Source organism: Stenella coeruleoalba (assembly GCF_951394435.1).
Source record: "Stenella coeruleoalba genome assembly, chromosome: 17".
In the NCBI taxonomy this organism is placed as follows: domain Eukaryota; kingdom Metazoa; phylum Chordata; class Mammalia; order Artiodactyla; family Delphinidae; genus Stenella; species Stenella coeruleoalba.
In genome coordinates, this window is record NC_137163.1 from 8,131,385 (window position 1) to 8,147,842 (window position 16,458).

At 40.2% G+C, this 16,458-nt stretch overlaps 1 protein-coding gene across 2 annotated transcripts in view; it reads left to right on the plus strand.

Annotated features, from left to right (window-relative positions):
* The window catches only part of DNAAF11 (dynein axonemal assembly factor 11), a 75,593-nt gene that overhangs the window by 35,277 nt on the left and 23,858 nt on the right, over positions 1-16,458 (plus strand). For both annotated transcript variants that reach the window (XR_013824670.1, XM_079902183.1), the window contains exons 7-10: positions 131-208; positions 3,266-3,331; positions 6,656-6,725; positions 7,421-7,516. Coding sequence is in view for 1 of the 2 variants with exons in the window: in XM_079902183.1 (XP_079758309.1) it covers positions 131-208; positions 3,266-3,331; positions 6,656-6,725; positions 7,421-7,516 (310 nt within the window). In the remaining variant the exon portion in view is untranslated. The remainder of the gene's footprint in view (positions 1-130; positions 209-3,265; positions 3,332-6,655; positions 6,726-7,420; positions 7,517-16,458) is intronic.

A 16,458-nucleotide genomic window follows, 5' to 3' on the forward strand; every position in this document is an offset into this window, starting at 1 on the left:
ATTGCTGATGTATTCACAAATACCTGATTATTTTTTCTTAAACTGTTTCACACATTAATTGCTTTTATATTATCTTTGTTTATTTTTTTCTCTCTCCCGCCCCTTGTTCCCACCTACCCCTAATATTAAGTGAAAAAAAGAAGAAAGTGAAACCACCCAGGGTGCTGATCTGTGAGGATGGGAGAGCCCTGAATGTAAATGAGCCCAAGTAAGTGAGGCCGAGTGGAGACTTGAAGAAGCAGAATGTGTGGTGTTGGTCATACGATGGTTTCAATGACACGTTTGTTCTGCAGAGAATATATCTGACCACTCTTAACAAACTTGATGAGCCTAATAAGAATGTCATTTTGTGTGTATTTGAAAGCAGAACATCATTATGCTTTCAAGTGTGTAATGTTATATTTCGTTTTCTTGGCATCCAAAACATGACCTTGACGTATGGAAATCTTAGTTATTCTGTGTCTCCTGAAACCTTGAACCATGTACAGTTTTAGGCCTGAAAATTCCAAGTGCATTATTGTTGTGTTTCTTAATTTTTAAAACTCTGCCATGAACAAGCTGGCTGAGGATACTGATAGATCTCCTATACGCCTACTTTATACTCTGGAACACACCTGCAAAGCATTCGAGAGCTAAGGAAAGAAATTGATATAAATACCTCGATGGAGTTGATGAGAGAGGAAAAATAGTCCAACTGGAAGTCCTCATGTATAGTGGTATCTAGCTGTTTTTAAATTTTAAACTAGAAAGCAGGCGGAAAAGGCCTTTTCTAGTCAAAGTACAGATCAAAAAGCCTACGAACTCGATCTTGTTGGCTTCATTGCTCAGAACCTGTTTACTTTGATCATTTCGTTTGCTGTGCTGTTACCACAGTAGAAGAGGTGCTGTCCTAAATCACTCCTAGGCGTCATTCACGTCCCCTTCACAGCAGTCTTGTGTGGTAGGCAGTATTTCTTCTTCACAGGTCAAAAACTTGAACTGAGAGGTGAATGACTTGCCCAAGGCCACGTAGGTAATAGGTGGTGTGTCTGACTTGCCCGTGCTAGCCCATTTCTAGTGGTTTCCATGATCAAGTTCATAATCTCACCCCCACCTCACCCCACCACACACACACACACACACACACACACACACACACACACACACACACACACACACACACACACACACACACACACACACACACACCCCTTCTTTATCCAGAAGTCATGAATGCAGCACAACACATGATGCTAATCCCTGGGGATACAGAAGTGAATATGACAGATTTCTGCCTTCAAGGAACTTAAAAATCTAGTGGGGAGACTGTCTCTTCAGGCTACAGCAGGGCTTGAGGGAGACCCTCTGGGCTCTGCGTGCCCCTAGTGAGACCACAGAAGCTTCTGCAGTCCCATCGTTTTTATATTCCGTGTTCACATCATTTCTATATTCAGTCACATCTTTTCAAATCTCAGCCATCTACTTAACCTAACAGATTTGCCCAGATTGATCATACTTTCCTTCTCCAAACAGGTTCTTCCCTTTGCTTCTGATTCTTTGACTCTACTACCTTCTCATCTTCTGCCTTGCTGGATCCTTTCTGTCTTGTCTCCTAAGTGCTCTGGGGCAAACTCCTCAGCTGTCTTCTCTTTCCACATTCACTCTTTCGAGATCTCACCAAATCCCATGATTTCAACACTATCCTTCCTTTACTTACAACCAGACCCAACCTCTTCCCTGAGCTCAAGACTTGTATATGCACCTAGCTATCTGCTCTCCTGTGTGGATAGAAACTATGTGTCGTAGGCTTATCGTGGCTAAAGCAGACATCCTCACTTCTATCCCCACAACCACGTACCATCAGGTCCTCAGAGGTCCTCCAGCTCAGGAGTGAGCATCCACTGGGTATCAAGACCAAAACCTCGGATTCATCCTCAATTCTTCTCTCCCTCCTGTTATCAGTGAGCTCTTCCTTCAGAATTACCAGAATCCCACCCCTTCTCATTCACTCCATTGCCACCACCTTAGAGGAAGTCAACCTCCTCTTGCCTGGATGGTTGCAATAGCCTGTTAAGTGGCACACACCCCCTCTCTTAAGGAAAATTCCTGGAAAGCACCAAACCACATTTTCTTTACGGAATTAAATCACATGATCTCATCTAGCTGCCAGGGAGGCTGGGGAATGTGGTCTTTACCCTGCAGAGCCATATTCCTCATTAAAATCAGGGACCCTGTTACTATGGATAAAGGGGGAGCAGACAGTGGGGAATATCAGTCTCTGCCATAGAAAACCTCCCTGAAATTACCTTTCAAGAGATGGATGACGGGAGAGTTGAAGCTGGTGGCTGGAGCATGGGGGAATAAGCAAGCAAGGCAGAGGAGAAAGCATATAGGAAAGCGCCAGAGATGAGATCGAGAATGCGTGGGTCATTGGAGCACCTGAAGAGGTCCCGCCGGGCAGGAGTGTTGAAAGCAAGTGAGAGTGACCGCCACAAGCAGACATCCTGCTGGCAGCCACACCTGGGGGACAACCTTACATTTCTCCAAACAATCTAGCCTACATTCTTTAATATTGTTGGGGTATTATACTTTGCAGAGTAATATGATAAGTGAAACATTCAAAATAAAATTAACCAAGTAATTCTGAACAGTACATCGACAGTATGGAAGTTATACCTAGGACTCAATCTCAGGGTACAGCTGAGATTTGAAATCCTGCCTCCAAGGCTCACATGACCTCTTCCCCAGCTACGTCAGCCTCTCTGAGCCTGTTTCTTCTTCTATAAAATGGAAGTGATAGGTCATGGGCAGCATCTCAGCATTTCCGGGGGCTAGGGAAAGGTCACCAATGAAAGGAGATGAAAAAAGACAAGACTGCTTAAAACTTAATGGAATGCTGGATAAGGGCAAGCAAATGCAACATGTAATTCCCCATCAATAATTCTGTGTTTTAGTTTGCTTCTTGCAAACCCGAATGAAATGGAAAAGAAAACTTTAACCACCAGGTGTCTCTGTCTCTGCACTGATGCTAATTTTTTTTTTTTTATGTAGTTCAGGATTCTCATATTGAAACAATGTAAACAGGAATAATTTATGAATATGTTGTAGGTTTCTTTTGAAATTTTTAAACTAACAGATTTTATTGACCAGCTACCAAAATAAGTTTGTCGTTGAAGATTATGACATAGTTTTTATCAAATTTTCTTTTGATACTGGGATGGGGTTATCTATAAAGTATCGCTAAAAACATCCTCTTCCCCCCCCCCCCACATGGATTATTCCTTAGACTTGACTTCTCTTTGAGAGATGATGAAAAGCGTAACCAGATCGTCCTGGACCTGGCTGTATATAGGTAAAGACCTTTTATTATGCATTTATTTCATGGCATTTCTTGCTATTTTCATTCTCAGTCACAGCCCCTTGAGTTCTTAAACATGAACAGCGGCCTCTTTATCACTGGCTGCCCCCTCTTCCCAGGCCACGTCCTACATCCTAACTGGTTTCACCCCCGCACTCCCTGCTTGCTTACCCCTCATTCCCGCATCCTGACAGCTGCTCTCCCCCAACCCACAACTGTCTACAGCTGTGACATTCACACCATCAGCCTGCGTCACCTTCCACGCTTCCTTGTTGAAGCCATTTAAAGACACCCGGGCCATCTGCCTCCCTCCTTGAAGATTCCAGGTCCTGGCTCACTTCCTCTGTCCTGCTGATGATTTCAGGATCCACGTTCAGGACCTTTCTGCTTCTCCAGCCCTTTCAGACCCACCGAGGCCCCAGTACTTTTGTCCTTGTGCCTCCCTCTGCCTGTATCACTCTCACGCTAGGTGTCCTCATGCCCTTCAGGCCTCTGTTCAGATGTCACTTTATTATAGAGGCCTCTCTGCCTCACCATCCAGTATAGACCAGTACCACCCCTGCCTCAGCACATCCTTCCACCTCTCCCTGCTTTTTTATTTCTACCTGACAAACTCTCAATTTACCTGTATTTTGAAACATGTGTAGTTGAGGCAGAAACTTTTATTTTTTTGTTCCTACCTCTTTATGTCTCTAACACCTAAAACAGTGCCTGACACCCGTTAGGAGCTCAGTAAGTACAGGAGTAAATGGATGAATGAATGAATGATTTTGACGATGGAATCAATGAACATTTACATTCATGAGTTGTAATAAAGGCATTTCTATTTTTGAGGGATTTTATTACATGCTCTATCTCATTTAACTTCTCAGTAACCCAGTGGCATGGGAGAGATTGTTATCCTGGGATTACCCAAGGAGGGTGAGTCTTGTGAAAGTAAACATGGTAATTGGAGAAGCCAGAATGTGAACCCTCAGTCTTAGGTCCAACTTTGTTTCTTTAATTGTGATAAAATACACATAACTTAAAATTCACCATTTCAACCCTTTCAATTGTACAACTCAGTGGCATTCAGTAAATTCACAATGTTGTGACACCATTACCACTATCTACTTCCAGGAAATTTTCTCACACATAAGGAAACCCCGTACCCCATAAGCAGTCACTCTTCATTTCCCCCCTTCCCCTGGCAACCACTCATCTGCTTTCTGTCTCCATAGTTTGCCCATTCTGGGTATTTCATATAAATGAATCAGATCTGGCCTTTGTGTCTGGTTTCTTTCACTCAGTATAATGTCTTCAGGGTTCATCCATGTTGTAGCATATTCATGGCTGAATAATATTCCATTGAATGCAGAGACCACCTTTTTGTTTATCCGTTCACCCACTGACGGGCACTTGGGGTGTGTCCATCTTTGGCCGGCGTGAATGGGGGCCGGCTCTCAGTGCAGCCCTCCCTCATCACACTCAGCTGCGTCTCCCACGCCTCCAACAGCCCTTCTGCCCACTTGCTGCCAGGTCACCTGCCTTTAAGAAGCGCTGCCTTCCATTCCAGCCCTCCTCCAGCTGACTGCATGTTCTCTGTTGCTCCAACTCCCTGAGCTTCCCTTTCTGCTGTTTTTCAGTTAAACATTCCCTTTTTCATCCTTTTAAGTCCTTTCCATTTTTAGGCCTTATTCCTGGAGTTCAGTGAATGTGTGCCTCTTTCTCCTTTTAGCTCGATTAGCTACTTAACATTAATCCTCAGATGAAAACTTTCCTCATTTCCCCGTGCATGTACCTTTTCAAGGACCGGTGATATTTCTCCTGTCTAAGTAGAAAAATCCTTCCATTCGCATGATTCTGTCCAAACTATTACACTAAAATTCCTTGTTATCTTCATTGGCACATGGATGTATGCATGAAAGTTCATGCATTCGTGTATGCTTCCTGCTTCTATTTCTTCCAATAGCTGTAGAATGCCTGCTACATGCCACGCACTGGGAGACTGTAACCAGCCTGTTCTGAATACAGTCCCTGCTCTCCTGGGTTTACGGCCCAGTGGGGATGGCAGACAATACATAGGCAGGCATCTAATAGGTAATTACAAAGGGAGAAGAGTGCCGTACGGGAAAAGGACAGAGTTCAGGGATGGAGAACAATGGTGTGTGTAGTCTGGTAGTTGGCGGTGTAGGGGATGGCTGGAGAAAAAGGGAAAGCCAGGGACGTGAGCACTGAAAATTGAAGGATAAGATGTAGCGAGCTCTACAAAGGACTGGTAGAAGATTATTTTAGGCAGAGGAGAACAGCACATGCAAAACCCTTGTAGGTCGGGGCAGAGGAACTTTAGGCGGCCCTAAGCACGAAAAAGAATCTGTAATCCATAGTTAAAGTGGTAGATAATAAACATGAAGTTGTAGGAAAACCTGACTCTACTTTTAATTATTTTAATTTTTCATTAATTGTAACAATGCTTTATTACCACTAACTATGTACTAGGCATGGTGCACGTGTCTTCTTAGCAATCTTAGGGGATAGGCACTATTTGTATCCTCATTTTACAGGTGAGGAAACAGAGGCTTAGAAAGGTTAAGGAATGTGATCCAGGGTAATAAAGCAGGAAGGGGAAGGTGGAGTCAGTCCTCACAAGCCTGGTGGCTAAAACCTGAGCCTGTCACCCCTGTATCGTCCTACCTGCCATGATGTTTGTGATTTTTGAATCATCGCTGCATTTTCAAATATTTTAACATGTATAAAAATAATCATTTGGCCAAACTTCTTATTTTAACGAGTGATGTGGAATCTAAACCTTTCCTCTGCTCGCGAAGTGTAGAACAATTGCCCCCAGTCCTGAGGTCACTGCCATAGAGGGAGAGAGCTGGGCTTGCTGGGCAGGATGGGCTTCCGGAGCCAGTCTTCCGGGAGAGGTAGGATGGGGCAGCTGCAGAACAGCTGCAGGGAATCGACAGCCCTAAGGACGCAGGAGCTTAGTGGATTCAGCATTCCTGGCTATTCAAGTCAGCCTTAGGGGCTTAAAATAAAATATTCATGAAGGAGCATGGCAAGCCGTTCTCTGCAAACCTCTGGTGTTTCAGGCCGCAGATATTTTGGGGTAAGGGGCAATCAATGCCAAGTGTACTTGTGGGTCTAAAAATGAAATTGCTGATATGTTGAATTTCCGGCGGTCTGGGCATGAATTTAAGATGAATATTCTAAGACCTGTTTAGCATGGAAATTGTAAACTTTCTTCACTTAAAATGGTCCCTCAAGTGGGACTTTGTATTTACACTTCTTTAAATGGTTTTGAAAATTATAACACTCGGTTGTTGAATTTTGAAGGTATATGGACACCTCTTTAATCGATGTTGATGTACAACCAACTTACGTGCGAGTGATGGTCAAGGGAAAGGTAAGTGTAACCTTTGGGCTGTCCCCGTTTCAGAAGCTCAGCCTTGAATCAAACTAGCTTGCCTCAAAACAGATTTAAGTAATTTTAAAATAGAAAAAGAGAAACCCAGTCAGAGTGCTGTTTTTTTAGACACATGATTTTAAATGACGGGAGTGGTATGATAAAATTTGTATTTTTAACCTGTGTTTGTTTTGTTAGTACTTTTTTCAGAGCTGATAAGATGGTCATGTATGGGTAGCCTATGCTTGAAGTTATATTTAAATAATGTACCCATTTAAAATAATGCACCCATTTAAAATTGTCAGTGATTTCATTCACAGCAACTGTAACTTTATCACTTTTGAAATAGTAGTTTTTGCTGATTCTGAGCTTTCATATCAGTTAGCTTGAAGACATTAAAATGGAAATGTGTTGATGTTTTATGACAAGAAGTTTTATCTATAAATCCTTTATCAGCCATGTTCTCATAAATGGACCAGTCACGATCTGTGACTAACTGTTCCTCAGACAATTAATTAAAATTCGTAAAATCGTTCATGCATATCAAGCATTGCCCATATTTTATTTTTTCCCTAATAAGCCTAAGCAGATTTTTTAAATAAATGGTGAATCTTAAATTTGTAATGAAAACACCTCTTAAAGTAACCCCCTCGTGTAATACGCACTCACTCTCCACACTTCCTGTTTGCTTTCAGCCATTTCAGCTTGTCCTTCCTGCAGAAGTCAAACCTGACAGCAGCTCTGCTAAAAGAGCTCAGACAACAGGGCATCTGGTGGTCTACATGCCCAAGGTAGGTAGCCTCATTTGTTCAAACCTCAAGTTCCTAGAGGAACGTGGCCTGCCAGGGCTCCTGATGACTTGTGATCGAGGTCTTTTGGGCTGAGAGAGCCAGAAAATGTACTTGGACCAGCTCAGGTAGGAGAACAAAGGCCTGTGAGAAGGGAGAGCTGGGACCGGGGCGCTGTGACTGTTGTAACTCCTCCTACCTGCAGTTCCTGCCTCCCAGCCTTCCTACCTGGCAGAACAGAGTGTGGAGGAGGGGTGCGTAGATCACAGGCGCCATGAGCATGCCCGGCACATGGTAATCAGTACTTTCCTTACCAATAACTTTGAAAGGAGATGTAGTAGGCCTTGGGTCTCTTAAAAAAAGTGTGGTTGAATTCCCGATATTGAGCTTACTAGATTTGTGACTTTGGGCAAGTTATTAACCTGGTTCTGGGCCTCTTTTTCCTAATATCGCTTTTAAGAAAGATAATACACATAAAATTCATAGCATAGTGAGCACTTATTGATGCCATCATTGTTGCTCTTTATATTATTTTTATGATATGGACTAGATAGTTTTTTTTTTTTTTTTAAAGAAGATGTTGGGGGTAGGAGTGTATTTATTTATTTATCTTTGCTGTGTTGGGTCTTCGTTTCTGTGCGAGGGCTTTCTCTAGTTGCGGCGAGTGGGGGCCACTCTTCGTCGCGGTGCGCGGGCCTCTCACTATCGTGGCCTCTCTTGTTGCGGAGCACAGGCTCCAGATGCGCAGGCTCAGTAGTTGTGGCTCACGGGCCTAGTTGCTCCGCGGCATGTGGGATCCTTCTAGACCAGGGCTCGAACCCGTGTCCCCTGCATTAGCAGGCAGATTCTCAACCACTGCGCCACCAGGGAAGCCCAAGATAGTATTTTAAACTAAAACTCTTTTTTGTCTTTTATTTGGGAGGAGAAGTGTTGTATATGTATTTTTTTCAGTTTTTTTTAATTGAAGTATAATTGATTTACAATATTGCGCTAGTTTCAGGAATACAGCAAAGTGTTCTGTTTTTTGTTTTGGGGTTTTTTTTGCAGATTACATTCCAGTGTAGGTTATTATAAGATAACGAATATAATTCTCTGTGTTTTGTAGTAAATCCCTGCTGCTTATCTATTTTATGGAGAGTAATTTTTATCTGTTAATCACATCCTCCTAATTTGTCCCTCCCCCTCCCTCTTATGCTTGGTAAGTCAGACAGAGAAAGACAATACTATAAGATATCACTTATATGTAGAATCTAAAAAATAATGCAAATGAATCTGTATACAGCACAGGAACAGACTCACAGACATAGAGAACAAAACTATATGTGCACTTTTGATATGGCTGACTTCTAATGACTGGTAGTGTTCCCTCCGCTGACTTTCAGACTCTAACTTTGATCTCAGAGCTGAATGTCTGAGACAGAAGCTGTTTAGAAGCCTGAACAGACTTAACATGGATAGATGACAATCCTGAAAAAACTTAAGGAAATAAAACTTAAAAAAAAATCATCTGTCTATATGGACTATTCCGATTCCTCAATACAGGCTCTGTGAATGAGTTAGGATGTTTTGTGCTGCAAGCTGCAGAAACTCCAAACAGAATTGGCTTTAACCGGAAAGAAGTGTTTCAACTCTTGTAACAAGATACGGAAGGTTGGGAGGGCCCAGTCAGGGGAGGGTCAGGCCCTTTCTGATATGTTAGCTCTGTACTCAGACCTGCTTCCTTCTTGACATGAGCACTTCCTTCTTGACATGAGTTACATGAGTAACTGGGGTGACTTGCTTTTGTGTTCTTACCTTGCACAAAAATGGAAAGACAAAGAATCAGAGAAAGACCAGAGAGAGGACCTCTCCCATCGCCATGGAACAAAAGCTCCTCTGGACTGATCTGGCTAATTTAGCTGAAGAGGCTAACAAATCCTGAGGAGCTTAACCCTGGACAATGAAACCAATCTCTGGCCAAACAGATGGTAGTCCTTTCTTCGTTCCTATTATTTTATGTTTGGTTACTGTTATCTCATCTCATGAGCTAGGGGTAGGGTCAGCTTTGCCCCAGTCACTCAGGTTTCAAAGGGGAAGAGTAGATAAACCAACGTGGGGTTCTCCTTGTGAGAAAGAAACGTGGGGTTCTCCTTGTGAGAAAGAAAAGGGACCTGGGGGACACAAAGATTATAAACTTGATTAACGAATAAGGTTTCTATAATGGTTTAATAATCCTTCATTTTCCCAAAGCCAGTTTTGTAACAGATTATGAGTAATCAGTTATGTATTTTTACTCTGAGGTAATAAGACAGCAAATACAATTTGTTGTCAAGCAATAAAACAACAAACACAACGGGAAGAATCGCATTGTCCTTGTTGACTACAACAAATTAAGGAAATGCTTCTATGCCAGTTAGAATATCCTATAGGGAAATCTAAGCGATAACTCAATTACCTCAGTGTTTCGACAGAGACATTTGAATGACACTGCGATCAGCATTCTCCTTTCTTTTTTTTTTGAAATTTCCATTCTAACTGAAAAGCCAAAGATTAAATGGTAACTGCTATGTTCCTAAAAGGAAATCAAGACGTATGATTTGCGTACCTTTTACAGGGTGCCAGGCAGTTGATCAGAAGACCTCTGCTATCTCTGCTTATGAATCTTTTAAATGAATACAACATTCTATTTCCGTTATCCTTTTTGTCTTTATATCTGTTTAAATCTTCATGTTAAATACACATAAAAAGTATAAAAAATGGCTTATTAAAGAAAAGGCATTTTAGAAGTGTTTGGTTGAAGATGAGATAATTTACATAGAAAGAATCAGAATGGTTCTTTTTTTTTCTTAATAAGAAACTATGTATAACATTTTTTCCTTTGAGGTATATACTTTTTTAAGATTTTAGACTACTGTCTAAAAGTAACATGGATGTGAAGCTATCTCTATCATTATTCCTTTTAATTATTAAATTATTAATTATTAATTTATTTACTTTTATCGTTTCTTTTATATACCTCTGTCATTATTCCTCCTAAAAGGTAGCTATTTCTTGCCCTGAATTAGTTGTTTTTGACTCATGAGTTAGGTATTTGTAAGGACTGTAAAGCTCAAAGAACAAAAGCTTTTTCTTAAAAATTAAATTTAAAAAGTCATCAAAAGTTAAAAAATAAAATTCTAACTTCACTTATGCTTACTATTAAAAATATGTGTTACTAAAAGTTAACATCTTCATAATTCCTATTGATTGAAACAATTGAAGTACCGAAGTTTCATCCACTGAGTCGTTTTGTGTGTCTAGGCTTCTACCTTACTGTGGCATTGTCCGTGTCTGACTTGCGTTATAACGACTGAGGCATCTTCTTGGAATTTTAAAGCATTTTGTAAAGATCAGGTAGACACTTAGGTATACTTTTGTTTCTTTCACAGAACAGTGTGGTCAATATGTTAAGTGATAACTTAGTACTTCAGGAAATATCTAATATAGTCCTTAGTAGTTTATAATACTTGGATACTCTAAATTAATGAAAAGAAGATCAAATTTGCTGTTTAGTTTTTCCTTCTTTGTGATAGCATTTGTAAAGAATACTTGTGAAAAGCTAATCTATTTGATGTCTGTGCTGTGATGATTATATTGTGTTTATCTGTGGAAATTCAGTGATTAACTTTGTATACATTTTTTCAAGGACACAATTTGTAATGGAATCCACAAAGTGCTCAAATATTTCTTATTCTACATTTCATTCAGTATTTTGTCATGGATGTCAAATGGATCCTTTTCCCTTCCCTACCCCTAAATGAAGCCGGATCTATACAGACTGGGTGCCGATAAATAGGCAAGTTTCGTTAAGTCTGTTCCCTGTCACAGGTCATGGCTAGATGTTCTGTTGCTGAGCTGCTGGTGGGTTCTCCCAGCTCAGCTCCACATCCCAGGGACGTTCATCTCATGCTAGCTCTACAATACCAGATGCTTTCCAACATCTGCCACCAAGTCTGTAATCTGTGGGTTGATAGAATACACAGATATCACAATCCTTGCCATTCCCTGCAGAATTCCTGTCTCCATCTGCCATCTTTGTAACGTAACTCGCGAGTACCACATCTCCCAGGCCATCTCCTCCACCGTGATTTCAAGGGTTGATGTCTTGGCTGGAAGTGGCAGGTGGGGTAGTGGTTGCAAAGATACTCTGGCTTTCTCAGAAAGTGGCATTAGGGAATAGAAGTTCCCTAATTGGTAAGTCAGACAGAGAAAGACAATACTATAAGATATCACTTATATGTAGAATCTAAAAAATAATGTAGCAAAGTAGGAAACATTCTGTGTTTCATGAGGCTTTTCTCAATCCTGCTCCACTTGTCAGTGGCATTTCTCTCTAGCTTCCGGCACTGTTGTATTCATTAGTCTTAGCTTTTGGGATTGATGTAGAGTCTCAGTCTCCAGTGCCTTTTATTACATTAGATGTATCCAGTCAGGAAACATGGACCTATGGGTGTCACCTGTCTACCAGAAATTCACTATTCTTCTTTGTTCAGCACAGCAGCCAAATGATCATTTTATAGTATATGTAAATCAGACCAAGTCTTGTTTTCTAGTCATTCAGAGTTAAAAGCAAAATCCCCTGATAACCTCCACCTGCCATTATCTCTCTGACGTTATCTTCTACGACTTTACCCTCTGATCATTCCAGCCACCTTGGCTTCCTTACTATTTCACAAATGTGACAAGCATCCTCCTACCCCAGGGCCTTTGCACGTACTGTTCACTCTGCTGGAATGCCCTTCTCCCAGATATCCTCATGATTTGTTCTCTCCCTTCTTTCAGTTTTTTTTTTTTTTTTCCTTAAGTGTTATTTTACCATGGGGTCTTTCCTGATCCCGATATTTTAAAAGTTTCCCCTTCCCCATCCCAGTACTCTTTATCCCCTGTTCCTGCTGTATTTTTCTTCATAGAATGTATCACCACTGGACAGTCCATGTATTTAATTGTTTATTTGTCTATCTCCCTCCCTCAACAAAAATTTAAGCTTCATGAAAGTAGGGACTTTTGTCTGTTCTTGTTACTACTGTGTCACTGGCACCTAGAACAGAAACTGGCAAAGAGTAGGTATTCAATAAATTTTTGTTGAACAAGTGAATGCATTAAATGCATCTTTAAAATACATTTTAATATTTAGAACACGAATCTCCCCTAATTCCTCTCCTCCCTCCTCAACCATTTCCTCATTGTTTTTCCATGTGTATTATTCCAGGTTAACTTTCAAATAATTTTATCAAATTCTGCCTCCAGAAATGCCATTTGAATTTTTATTGCTATTACCATTTAGAGAGAGTGAAAAGAGATGATTAAAGTAATGGGCTCTGGAGCCAGAGAACCTGGGTTAAATCCTGATACTTCTGCTCAGCAGCTGTGTGACCTTGAGCAAATTATTAATCCCTCTGTGCTGTGCCTCAGACTCCTTGTCCATAAAGTGATATTAATGATCATTCATACCTCAAAAGGTTGTTTTGAGGACTATATAAATTAATGTGTAAAGCACCTAGTTGAGCACTTGGGACACAATACACACTGCATTCATGTTACTATTAATTAATATTATCCATTACTAGTAATCAGTATTGTCAAGTTAATCAATATTAATTCCTATTAGTAAATATTTTTATTACTGAGTTGCATTGAATTTATAGATTGTTGTGGGAATGAATTGATATATCTACATAATCGAATCTGCACTACAATAATGTATTGTAGTGTCCAATGATGTAGTGTCCTAATGATGAAAAATCTGAAAGAGAAATAGAGGATACACTCCCATTTACCATTGCAACAAAAAGAATAAAATACCTAGGAATAAACCTACCTAAGGAGACAAAAGACCTGTATGCAGAAAACTAAAAGACAGTGTTGAAAGAAATTAAAGATGATACAAACAGATGAAGAGATATACCATGTTCTTGGATTGGAAGAATCAACATTGTGAAAATGACTCTACTACCCAAAGCAATCTACAGATTCAATGCAATCCCTATCAAACTGCCAATGGCATTTTTCAGAGAGCTAGAACCAAAAATTTCACAATTTGTATGGAAACACAAAAAACCCTGAACAGCCAAAGCAATCTTGAGAAAGAAAAACGGAGCTGGAGGAATCAGGCTCCCAGACTTCAGACTATACTACAAAGATGCAGTAATCAAGATAGTATGGTACTGGCACAAAAACAGAAATATAGATCAATGGAACAAGCTAGAAAGCCCAGAGATAAACCCATGCACAGATGGTCACCTTACCTTTGATAAAGGAGGCGAGAATATACAATGGAAAAAAGACAGCCTCTTCAATAAGTGGTGCTGGGAAAACTGGACAGCTATATGTAAAAGAATGAAATTAGAACACTCCCTAACACCATACACAAAAATAAACTCAAAACGGATTAAAAACCTAAAGGTAAGGCCAAACACTATCAAACTCTTAGAGGAAAACATAGGCAGAACACTCTATGACATAAATCACAGCAAGATCCCTTTGACCCATCTCCTAGAGAAAGGGAAATAAAACCAAAAATAAACAAATGTGTCCTAATGAAACTTAAAAGCTTTTGCACAGCAAAGGAAACCATAAACAAGTAGAAAAGACAACTCTTAGAATGGGAGAAAATATTTGCAAACGAAGCAACTGACAAAGGATTGATCTCCAAAATATACAAGCAGCTCATGCAGCTCAATAACAAAAAACCAAACAACCGAATCCAAAAATGGGCAGAAGACCTAAATAGACATTTCTCCAAAGAAGATATACAGATTGCCAACAAACACGTGAAAGGATGCTCAATATCACTACTCATCATAGAAATGCAAATCAAAACTACAATGAGGTATCACCTCACACCAGTCAGAATGGCCATCATCAAAAAATCTACACAATAAATGCTGGAGAGTGTGTGGAGAAAAGGGAACCCGATGGCACTGTTGGTGGGAATGTAAGTTGATACAGCCACTATGGAGAACAGTATGGAGGTTCCTTAAAAAACTAAAAATAGAACTACCATGCGACCCAACAATCCCACTACTGGGCATATACCCTGAGAAAACCATAACTCAAAAAGAGTCATGTACCACAATGTTCATTGCAGCACTGTTTACAATAGCCAGGACATGGAAGCAACCTAAGTGTCCATTGACAGATGAATGGATAAAGAAGATGTGGCTCATATATACAATGGAATCTTACTCAGCCATAAAAAGAAACAAAATTGAGTTATTTGTAGTGAGGTGGATGGACATAGAGTCTGTCATACAGAGTGAAGTAAGTCAGAACAAGAAAAACAAATACCGTATGCTAACACGTATGTATGGAATCTAAAAAAAAAAAAAAGGTTCTGAAGAACCTAGGGGCAGGACAGGAATAAAGACACAGATGTAGGGAATGGACTTGAGGACATGGCGAGGGGGACCGGTAAGCCGGGATGAAGTGAGAGAGTAGCATGGACATATATACACTACCAAATGTAAAATAGATAGCTAGTGGGAAGCAGATGCATAGCACAGGGAGATCAACTTGGTGTTTTGTGACCACCTAGAGGGGTAGTATAGGGAGAGTGGGAGGGAGATGCAAGAGGGAGGAGATATGGGGATGTATGTATATGTATAGCTGTTTCACTTTGTGATACAGCAGAAACTAACACAACATTGTAAAGAATAATACTCCAATAAAGATGTTAATAAAAAAAAATAAAGAAAAAGGAAAAAGAAAATGATATTTGGCAGGAATCAAAGGGAAATTTTAGAAAACTTGGCAATTCTAAATAGGGTCCAAGAGGACATAGCAAGTGTAAAAATAGAGAATGGAGACAAGTAAGAATGCAACAAGATGGGGGCAAAGGCAATAGTTAGAGATAAACAGGTGCTGAATGAGATAAGGAAGAACAAAATGGAAACTAGCACTGAAGTAGCAGAATTAAAGTCTGCAATGGCGATTAAATAGAAGGAATGACATGGGAAACAAAGCAAATGTGGAAAATAGCTTGAAGAGCCTTCCTAAAATGTAGCTAAAGGACAAGAGCTAAAAACTATGCAAGATATTATAAATATAGAGCACTTAGATGAAAGTGTAATCGAGGAATTAGTTATGGTCACACCAACAAAATGAGAACAAGTTTAGAAGTCATAGCTTTTTTGAGCTTAAAAACATAAGAATTAGAATATTCAGATCAAAAGCAATTAACGAGTTCTAAGTAAAATTACCGAAAACAGACCAATGTCAGAATTCCTTCATTACAAGGATAAATATCCTATAACTTTTCAGAAGGTGCAAAGAGGTGTTACCCACAAAGGAAATATTTAAAATTAAAAATCACCACCACCACCACCAGCAACAAAAAACATCCTCCTGGCCTCAAAATTCTCTCCAATAAAAAATGTCAAAAGAAAATAGAAAAAAAAAAATAAAAGCATGAAAAGATCATCTCCACATACTGTCACCATCACATCTTTCCTTGCTCAGCCTCTGTGGCCGTCCTGATTCTATGATGAACTGTCTGTGATCTAACCAAACTCTCCAGATGTGTGTTGCCTCCTATTTCCCCTTGCCTTTGAAGGACCATTTTTCCCCCTCTGACAATTCTCTCTTCTCTCTACTTCTTCACTGAATTTTCTGCTATACATCTTACATTTGAAAACATGCTGTAACATCTCCCTTCTTCAAAATAAAAACATTCCCCTCTACTTACTGCTCTGACCTGCTTCACAGCGAAACTCTTAAAGCAGACATCTATATCTTCTGTTCCAATTCTTTTCTCATAATCTCTAAAAGCAACTCCAATTAGGTGTTCACCTCTTTTCCAGGCTCCCCATCATGGAAGCATCTCTTTTTTTTTTTTAATTTTTTTATTTTTGCGGTACGCAGGCCTCTCGCTGCTGTGGTCTCTCCCGTTGCAGAGCACAGGCTTGTAGGTAGATAGGTAGGTAGGTAGA